Source organism: Physella acuta, unplaced genomic scaffold, assembly GCF_028476545.2.
Source record: "Physella acuta isolate Inbredline_101_S28 unplaced genomic scaffold, ASM2847654v3 ptg001422l, whole genome shotgun sequence".
NCBI classification, from domain to species: Eukaryota; Metazoa; Mollusca; class Gastropoda; family Physidae; genus Physella; species Physella acuta.
This window is the reverse complement of record NW_026732937.1, coordinates 127,501-138,783: the sequence shown is the minus strand read 5'-3', so window position 1 is coordinate 138,783 and position 11,283 is coordinate 127,501. Positions and strand designations below refer to the sequence as shown.

General features: G+C 33.0%; 1 protein-coding gene across 1 annotated transcript; it reads left to right on the top strand.

Annotated features, from left to right (window-relative positions):
- The first annotated feature begins 582 nt into the window (after positions 1–582).
- Positions 583–4,481, top strand: LOC131927590 (serine/threonine-protein phosphatase 6 regulatory ankyrin repeat subunit A-like). Its single transcript, XM_059283297.1, has one exon. The coding sequence runs from the start codon at positions 724–726 to the stop codon at positions 3,823–3,825; it is 3,102 nt and encodes a 1,033-aa protein (XP_059139280.1). The 5' UTR covers positions 583–723; the 3' UTR covers positions 3,826–4,481.
- Positions 4,482–11,283: the final 6,802 nt, after the last annotated feature.

Here is an 11,283-nt window from a genome sequence, read left to right as displayed (position 1 = left end):
AATCTGTCGCATTGTCTTAGAACCGGAAAAATGATAATGATAACGCACAAACTCGGATAAAATCTTTATTTTTTTACGTTAATGGAACACACTATTTTGCTCATTAGATGAACCAAAAACTTTTCCGCAGTAGGTTCTCGAGTAGCAACCACCTAGATATGACGAGTTGTTTTCGATGCAGACGGGCATTCTTAAAAAAATAATCCACACTTTGTGTGAGAGTTTTTTTCAACTGCAAAAAGGAAAACCTAGCAGAAGTAACAACAATTTTTGTGGTAGCTTGGTACTCCAAATAGTCTGAGTTACACGTTTGTACAGGATGCAATAATATGTATTGCTGTATAATTCAAAGAATCTACAGTGCATTGTTGCTATTTTATTGTATACGTTTTCAAGAAAAAATACAATGAATTTTGCAAAATATATACTATTCTAACATCTTAAGACTTGTTTAAAATCAGGAAAACATCTAAGTGGATTACTGTTATCAAAACTGATTTATTTTTTTCAAACTTTAAACATTTAAAATATTTTTTTTTATTTTAGCTGTACAGCACTGCAGAAGAGTTTCGTAGCTTTCCGGATTTAGACTTTCTTGCAAACATATCTAACGGAAAATATGTAACTCCATCAGACATTTTTACAGCTGCTAAATTGGGGAATATTGAAGGTCTGGACACTGACTCAATTTATTGCAAAACTAGTAGTCGCCTTACTGCGCTAATGTTAGCTGCTGAAGACAAGAATTTGCTAGCATTAACAAGACTACTAAAAGCGGGTGCTGACCCCAATGAAGTTAGACTTCGAGTACGTGTACGAGATATACAAACTCCCATTCGTGTCACAGCACTAACCATAGCAATAAAGAATAATGACACGAAATGTGTAGAAGAACTGATCAGGGCTGGATGTTTCTTTGATTGTGATCGAGGATTGGAGGCTTTAGAGATGGCAAAGAATGAACGCTTTATGGCTGCTGTTGCCGAAGGCGAGAAAGCTATGCAGAAATATCTTAAACACAACTTAGACCAACGTGGGACCGCTTTTTATGTGGCTTTTACTAATGAACGTATTGATTTGCTCCAAGATTTAATAGACGCGGGGGTTTCTTTCAATTTAAAATCATTAACTTTTGAGGATGAAGCGAAAAAGGAAGCTCTGATTACCATGCTAACACTTTCAGCTCTAAACAATCTCAGGGGAAAAGTTGGAAATTTGGAGACACTGCTGACACAGGCCGTACAATTGCAAGATATATCGATTGTAAAAATTCTAATTGAAAAATACTCTGATCTTGATATTGTAAATTTCTGTAAAAATAAAACTCTTCAAGTCGCTTGCAGTGGCGAAAGTGTTGAGCTAATAAACGCACTGTTGATTGGGGCTAAAATGGAAGCGGTTAGTTGCTCTCACATAGAAATAGTTGAACTGCTTGTATCATCCGGCGCGGATGTTAACTGTATTGATGAAGACGGCAGTACATTACTTATAAAAGCTGTTCAGTCAAAACAAATGGAGATCGTCAACTTTCTTATAGAAAAGAAAGTAAATATCGACCAAGCAGATGATTCTCAGAGTACAGCTCTTCATTATGCCTGCAGGTCAAATAATCTGGAAATAGTAAAATTACTTGTGAACGCTGGAGCTAAATTTGAGGGCTATAATAATGAAAGTTATACACTTTTCTCTGATGCTTGTAAGGTATCAAATATAGACATGATGAAGCTTCTTATCTATGCAGGCTCGAATATAAATTGTGTAGATAAATATCAAAGAACGCCTCTCATAAACTCTATTAAAGATCACAGCATAATTCTCAAGAACTCTATTATAGAACGTAACTTTGCCACCACACAATTTTTGTTAGAACATGGAGCTGATATATCAATGGTGGACATAGACGGAATGACAGCCTTGATGTGGGCAGCTAAAACAAATAACGAACAAGTCTTTGATCTTTTGCTTGACCTTAAGCCCGAGGTCAACTGTGTTGACCTAAAACAGATGACAGCATTAGCTTATGCGGTGATGAACAGTAACGTACAGATGGTAGCCAAGTTAATACAAGCTGGAGCTGATGTTAACATCACTTTCAGTCATAGGGTAAAATGTTATAATATATGTATGTGTGGAACTGAAGAAAACGTGATATGCGAGTCTCTATGCACTCCAACAATCGTCGCTGTTTTAAGTAGTGACTCAGAGCTTTTACATTTGTTGATTCAACATGGCGCGATTTTAGATATGGGCAAGTATTTTGAGCTAATGATTGCTCTTGAACATAGAAATGTTGAGATGTCAATAGCTTTATTAAAATATGGAGCTGACGCCAATATGCGTGATACTAAAAAGACACCAACACTCACGATAGCCATAAAACAGGCTATTGGTGGTTATATATTCCATACACCCTTAGTAAGCTCAAAATCACATTATGGAATACAAAATTGGAGAGATAAAATAAAGCTTGTAGCTGAATCATTTTTAAACAATGGCGCCAATGTTTCAACCACCGATAATGAAGGTAACACATGTCTACACGCAGCGGCTGAGTTGGGCGACGTGGATGTCTTGGAGTTGTTTGTAGCCCACAAAGCTGACGTCAATGTCCAGAACGCAAAAGGTGAGACGCCGTTTATGATGGCGTGTCGTCATTGTGGTAACGTTGAGGCTGTCAGGTACCTTCTCACTGTTGGAGCTGATGTAATGTTAGTTGACGAAAACAAGAATACAACCTTGCACCACACGATGCTCAAAGGAGATGAATTATTGTGTCGTTACGAGAAAGTGATTTTAGAATTGCTTCCAATTACTATTAAACATTTAATAGAAAACAATGCAAACATCCACGCAAGTAATGGACAAAGTAACACAAACCTACATTTGGCTGCGAAATTCGATCTCGACGCTTCGATAAGTGCTTTGATAAAACATGGAGTAAATGTAAATTATCAAAACAACGAAGGAAACACACCACTTTTCCTTATGAAGAAACATAAGTTAATTAATTACTTGATTGATTTTGGAAGTGACATAAATTTACAAAATAAATTAGGAGAAACACTTTTACACCATGCCTTTAGTGTTGATGTTGCACGTGTATTATTAGAAATGGGAGCAGATAAGGAAATTCGCACAAATAAGGGGCAGTCAGCTCTGATGTATGCCGCAGAAGCAAGTAAATATTCATTGGCTCAATTATTAGTTGAACATGGTGCTAGTGTAAACGTGCAAGATAATAAAGGAAAAAATGCTTTGATGATTGCCATTGAGAATTATGCCATCAAAAGAATGAGTGATAGAAAAAAAAACACTGAATTTTTAAATATACTTTTAGAACATGGAGCAGATGTGAATGCAAGTGATGCCACAGGGCAGACCGCTTGTATGATAGCCGCAAACAAAGATTGCACTGATTATTGTTTTGAAGTTTTACCCAAACTCTTAGCATATGGGGCTGATATCAATAAGGTGGACAGTAAAAACAGAACTGCCCTCGTTCATATTTTATTAAAGATTGATACAAACAAGTTGTACTGTATTTCAAATATACTAAAACTAGGCGCAGATTTAGTAGTTGATAATGAGTACCGGTATTTAGTCAAAAAAATTAGTAAAAAAATTGAAAAACATAAAGAATACGGGAGAACAACCAGTGAAGTGTCTCGACGATTGTTTCAGTTTTGTCTTGTGAATGGATGCATCAGTAGCGTACGCAGGGGGGGAGCAGGGGGAGCGGCCGCTCCCCCTCGGGCCATTTTCAGCAAAGTGGCGTCTTTTTGGAAACTTTTTAAACTTAAAGTTTTAAACATTGATATTTGTTAAAAAATTATTTTTAGTCGGCACATCTCTGTAAATCACAAGATACATTTTCATGCAGCAGTTAAGCATAGTAGTAATAGACTAGTAGAGTCTACGTTCACAACACGTATTAGCAGCTGCATCAGTTTCTCAATCTAAAAATAACCATTACGATGCATTGCAATGTTTAAAAAACCTCTACGGGTAGTAGCACTTGGCAAGATTAGTGTTAAGTTTAAGGCAAATGTATAATGTATTTGTTTACGAATAATTGAATTAGAAAATGTTACACATAAAACTTCACACATAATTACTTTATATATACAGTTTAAATCGTGTAATTAATTTTTTGAAATTACAATACAGACATAAATACAACTGACGTGGCACCTCTATTTAAATTTACTTATGGGCGAACTGCGTAGCGGTGGGTAAATTATGACAAGGTCAACAACGTCATCACGATGAAGTAGTAGTATTATGACAGTTTGGGCGATAGTGATTACGATTACAAATTTATATGAAACAATATCAACTTTATATTAATTATTATTTTAGTTTACTATATCTAGATCTATATTAAATGTGAATAATGCTATATTTTGTATTTAAAAAAAAACAACTCAATTTTAACTAACACTGATCGCACAGTTAATTATCCGCTCAGCTCAGTAGCGCAGGCGGTGTGTGTGTGTGTGGGGGGGGGGGGTGTTAGGTGGGTTATAAACCCCCCCCCCATGAACTACTCTGTAAAATAATTATTTTAAAATCTATTTTTGAATCAGTATATATGTGCAATTGAATAATGTATGTTTAGAACAGTCGTCTAAAAAATAACGCTATGTTCACTCTGAGTTGGTTATTCCACCCCCCCCACCTCACCGCCACAATTGTGTAGAGCGACATTAATGTCACACCTAGGTATACGCTGGGTTGGATAATTGACCTAAAGTGACCGGACAGTGGTGAATGTAGTTGAACCCTCCCCCCCCCCCAACCCACCCCGAACTGATCTGTTAAGTACATTTGGAAAAACGCGTAATGATGTACCAAAGTACCATGTCGCCAGATCATAGCTTTTGAAACGTAAACCTCTGTGAACATTGTTTTTGCAATTACCAGTAAAACTGTGTGTGAGCAATACAGTGATCTAACTCATACCTTATCATTATGTTAAAATAAACCGGGAGTGATCTCCCCTAAACTTTCTCGAATATTCTTATATAAAATAACAGGGGATGGGAACTCGAGCTATAGACATGATTTTTAATCAATTTTAAATACTAAAAGTTTTAAAAATAGAATAAAATCTCGTAGACAAATTAACTGCACACCAATTGAACGCCAAATAAAAAAGCGCATAATAGTGCGCAATATTATTAGTACTTTTAAAATTTACATTAGTTTTTTGAGAAATCGGAAGTAGCGTAAATTACTACTTCCGGTCAACGGAAATTACTCAAAATTTAACAGAAGGTAGAGAAGTAGATCTTTTACTTACATGTGAAATTTCATTTATCTATCTGAAATAGTACTCAAGTTATAGGCTTTTGAAAAATTCAAAGTAGGAAAAGTACCACTTCCGGTTATCGGAAATCGCTCAAAAGTTGATACATTTCTACGATTTTGATAAAATACTTATATATGAAATTTCATCAACCTAGCTGTAACGGTACTCAAGTTATCGTGTTTACACACGGACAGACAGACAGACACACAGACAGACAGACACACAGACATACGGACAAGATTGCAAAATTATGTTTTTCCGTATCAGTGAGGTGTAAAACGTCGAGATTTGTAAAAATCTCGATTTTTTTTTTTGCACGATTACAAGACTTTCTCTATACTTCGTATATACGAGAAAGTAAAAATGATCTTTAAAGAACACAAAAAGTCAGTTGATAACTTTACCATGTATGATCTGAAATGCAAGACCTATATATTGGTAATCTGTAGGCTATTTATCAGAATTTTATACTTGTGAATTGAAAAGCTGGGTTTTATACCAACTCTGATTTAAAACACTTTCATTATACTGTAAATATTTTAGCATTTATAATGACAATATATTTAATTTTGATTTTAGACAAAATATTTTTGTAAAACCGAATAGCGTTAAGCTACTTTATTAGATTATTAAGTAATTATAAAGTTGTTTTGATATTCATAATTTAATGTATAGACATATACATATTTATATTAAAATAGTGATTGTTTCCCCTTTTCGCTAGTCTTAATTAATGTCCCAGGAATTATTATGTAATTTTTTTTACAAGGATTACAAAACAGATTATGTTGCGTTCATTGTTTTTGGTTGCAGTGTGTGTATATTTGTTTTTTGTTTAGAGTGATACATTTTTTTTGTTTTGTCAGCCTACATTTTTTGTTTTCTCGGCCTACAATGTGTATGTTTTTTTATTTCTTCAGAGTGCTACTTTCAATTTATTTTACATCATAGCGAAGCAACAACATACAGCTAATGTATATATTTACTAGCCGTCCCGGCCAGGCCCTGCTCTGGCTTCTGTGAAAAACCTTTCTGTTAAGGACCATTACCTGTGTGTTTAGCAATCATTCTAAACCCGGCATTGCCCACCCGAACCACAACCAACCAAAACCAAAACAACAAAACGACAACATAACGCTAACACAATTACAAATACAAACGAAAACAAAAACCTAACAACAAACCCAACCACAACCACAAACACCAATACAAACACAAAGAAAAAACAAACAAAAAAGCAAACGAAAACAAAAACCTAACAACAAACCCAACCACAAACACCAATACCAACAAAAAAAAAAACAACGAAAAAGCAAACGAAAACAAACCAAAGCCAAACGCAAAACCAACCAAAAACACAAATACAAACCCAAACACAAACAAAAACGAAAAAAGAAAGAACAAAAACGAACCAAATCAAAACGCAACCACTAACGCAAACCCACCTAAACACAAAGAAAACACTAACGCGAACATAAACGCCCGGGGCGGAATCACCTGTTTTAGCTTAATAGTACCCCAACTTATTCATAGTCTTTTGCACTCACTCAAACAAACGCGCCTGTTTCAATTTAATGAACAATTATAATACTCCAAGCTTATCCGTAAAATACCTACAACATTTGCACTTGAGCACTCCCCGCTAATTATGTAATTATTTTTTTCCCAACAACGAAACAAAGTAATTAAAAAGTAAATTCTTTTCAACTAATACTAATGCAATGGTTTTATAAAGGGAAGTAATTGTGTTTTGCCTAATTTATCAAAGGGAAGTAAGTGCTATAGAACTAAATAAAGACATAATTAGAATTTTTGTAAAAGATGATATTTTTTTTTAAAACTTGTGTTTAATGAACATGCCGACAATTATTACTATCAGTTTGAAAAATGAAAATTATTTCCCAACACTTTCAACAGTAATTTTTTAACTCATAAATTTAGACTGTGAGCACGGTAAATAGTCTAAAACTTAAATCCATAGAAGTATGTCAACGACAAACACATGAATTTGTACATACAGAATTGAGCTTTATATATTAGATATATATATATATATATATATATATATATATATATATATATATATATATATATATATATATATATATATATATATATATATGTATATATATTACAAATTCGGCGCCTTTTTTGCTTGCTCCCCCTACACTGAAAACCTGGATACGCCTCTGGGTTGCATTTTATTGAAGGCATTTAACCTCTGGGAAATAGATTCAAGCACTAAACATTCCTCGCTTCATGTCTTATGAAAGTTTAGTATTTGTCAAATACCTTTTCGCCATCGGAATGATATTCAAGTCTGACTTTCAAATGTTGCGAAAGTTTAAAGAAAACGATTCGGTCAACGCCACAACGCTAAATATTCCACCTGAATTACAATCAGCAATCTAACAACCCTGGCCACTGGTCAAACTAGCTTTTATTGAAGTCTCCACCTTACTTGGGACTGGACCTATGAGAGAAGAAAACCTAAAACAGACCAAACTCCCAACAAGATTACAGCGAACTTTGATGTTTCAAGAACCAATATCAAGAATACCTGTAGAGGACTGGTCTAAAATACCTCTTTGTTTTGACCCAGTGCAGTACGAGACTTTACCCTGTCCTAGACAATTAGTCTACTACTGGCCTGTTGGTCACAAACTGGTTAATTAAATGGCTGAATCTTTTAAAATAGATCACAAAATTACTTATAACACACATACAAAATGTAATTTCGATTTGTATTGGACATATTGTATAATTTTGAAAGGGTTTTAATGTATTTGGTATTAATGCATATAAGCGGTTTTCTATAACCGTAACGAATATCATCATTTCCCTTTAGTACCTAGGAGACATAGGGCAGACGAAGTAGAGTTCATCGGTTTCATAGACCTCGGCATTTGAATATATAATTTAGTTAGCACAATGCCAAGCAACTACGAATATTTGTATTCATAATTGTCACTGTATTTACTTATATATATATATACAGACATAACATTTGGTATTTGAATATATAATTTAGTTAGCACTATGCCAATCAACTGCGAATACATGTATTCATAATTGTCAGTGTATTTACTTTTTATATACAGACATAACCAACATTTGAGTGAAATACACTTGTATTATCATTTACATTATATTAGGTACTATTATTTTATTTTTATTTTAAAAATTATTTCTCGATCATCGACATATTTTCGCTTTTGTGCCTTAGACAAAGAGATCGCTTTATTAAGCTCTTCATAAACTTCCCGGTTTTAGGCAGTTTTGTTGGCAGTCCCCCAAAAGAATCATCTTTTTTAAAAAAAAGTTTTTCTGAAGAGCGCTTTTACATTTCCATTTGCCTTCCATGTTTCATTTTTTTCTGCACGCGTACTGTCAATAACGACAGTGTAAAATATTCCAGATGTTGCTTATGCCTAGGCTATCAAACTTCAATTTAAAATAAAATATAATGCATAAAGTTGACTGTTTATATTCGTAGTGTTGCTCTACGATTTGTACCATGAAAAAATCTAAAATGTACATAGATAATGCCATTAATTTTTATTCTCAATTCATTTTTAAAAACATTATTATCTATTTGACATATGTGTATGTATATATCTTTAAAATTAATATTTGATTTACTGAATGTTGTATTGACATCATAATAAAACTATATTTTCATGGGCAGATTATTAAAAAAATGATTAACATTGCTTAATTCAATAGTTATTATTGATTTTACTTTTGCTGTATCAAAAACCAGGTGTACGCTTATTATTGACATTAGCTGTTTACAGTCAAGTAATTTTAATTGTTACAATTAAACTACTAGCACAGTGCTGTCCAGGTTTGATGTTCGTTTCTCGGGTTTGTTTTAATAAGAAACAAATTAACAGGCTTTTGCTTTTTTAAACGCTGTTCTTAAACTGTTTTTTTAATTTGTTTATTTTAAAACGGCAAATGTGAAAAAAAAACCTCCGTGCCTACTATTGTTACCGTTAATGAATAAAATTGAATAAAGTTGAATTAAATAAAATAACACGGAAGTAAATATAAAGTTCTAAAAAAAAATTCGTAATATTTTATTGCGTATATTTAATATGCGCAGCACCAAACTAATTAAAGCCTTACAGACAGACACAGAGACACTTTGATAAATAAACACACTGAAATAGACATAAACACACATTAAAATTCATCCCCTATTTTACCCACTCTAAAAGTAGGTAAAAAAAAGATTAAACTTTGTATGCATTTAAATCTTAGATAAAGATTTATATGATTGTTCTATTACTTTAGCAATTATACTTTTATTTTTTAAAAATGAAATTTTTTAAATTTTTAAATTGATTATGGAACAAAGACTGGGGATCGACTTAATTAACTGTAACACAACACCTTGCAGCTATGACAAGAACGCGAATTAAACAGCGAGATTAGACAAAATTCATTGAAAGAGACTGGAAAACGGACTTTCAGGGTAACCGCTTCATAAAGCTCTTTATAAACTTCCCGGTTCTAGGCAGTTTACTTGACAGTCTCTAAAAAAATCCTCTTTTAAAGAAAATTGTTGTTCTGCTGAACGTCTCCACATTCTCATTTGCCTTCCCTGTTTTTTCTTTTTTATTTTTCTACAGGCGTACTGTTAACTATGAGACTGTAAGATATTCCAGAGGTTGCTCCTGCCTAGGCTATCAAACGCCAATTTAAAATCAAATATAACGCATAAAGTGGGTTGTTCTATTGATAATATTGCTCCACAATTTGTACCATGAAAAAACAATTCTAACATGTATATAGATAATGTCATTCTTATTATTCTTAATTCATTTTTAATTGATATTATTATCATCTAATTAACAAATGTGTATGTATCTTTATAATTAATATTTGGCATACTAAATGTAATACTGTCATCATACAACTTTATTTTAATGGGCTTATTACTAAAAATAAAAAAATATATAATTAATATTGCCTTCATTTAATAGTTATTGATTTTATTTTTGATGTATCAAAAACCTGGTGTACCTTATTGATATTATTGTTATTAGCTGTTAACAGTCAAGTAATAATAATTATAACAATAAAACTACTAGCACTATGCTGTCCAGGGTTAAATGTTCGTTTCACCGGTGCGTTTCAATAAGAAACAAATGAACACGGAAGTAAATTTTAATTTCTAAAAAAAAATCGGAAAAAAAATTAAAGACAGACACAGGGACACATTGAAAAATAAACACACTGACATAGACAAGAGCACACATAAAAATTCATCCCCTATTTTACCCACTCTAATAGAAGGTAAAATAAACCGGGAGTGATCTCCCCTAAACTTTCTCGAATATTCTAATATTAATATAACACTACGGGGAATGGCAACTCGGGATATAGACTTCTAGACATTTTTAATCCATTTTAAATACTCAAAATTTTTAAAATAGAATATAATCTCGTAGAAAAAAGAAATGCACACCAAGTGAACGCTAAAAAAAGATGTGCATAATAGTGCGCAATATTATTAGTACTTTATAAATTTACATGCGTTTTTGAGAAATCGGAAGTAGCGCTAACTAAGTACTTCCGATAAACAGAAATTACTCAAAATTTGACAGAACATAGAGAATTAGATCTTCTACTTACATATCAAATTTCATTTATCTATCTGAAATAGAACTCAAGTTATAGGCTTTTGAAAAATTCAAAGTAGAAAAAGTACCACTTCCGGTTATCGGTAATCGCTCAAAAGTTGATACGGATCTACGATTTTGATAAAATATTTATATATGAACTTTCATCAACCTAGCTGTAACGGTACTCAAGTTATTGTGTTTACACACAGACACACACACGGACAGAATTGGATAATCCAGTTTTTCCAACTCCATTACGCATAAAACGCCAAAATTTTTATATATCTGGGTTTATGATTTTTGCCCAATTAAAATAAGTCTTCTATATCCCGGATGTGA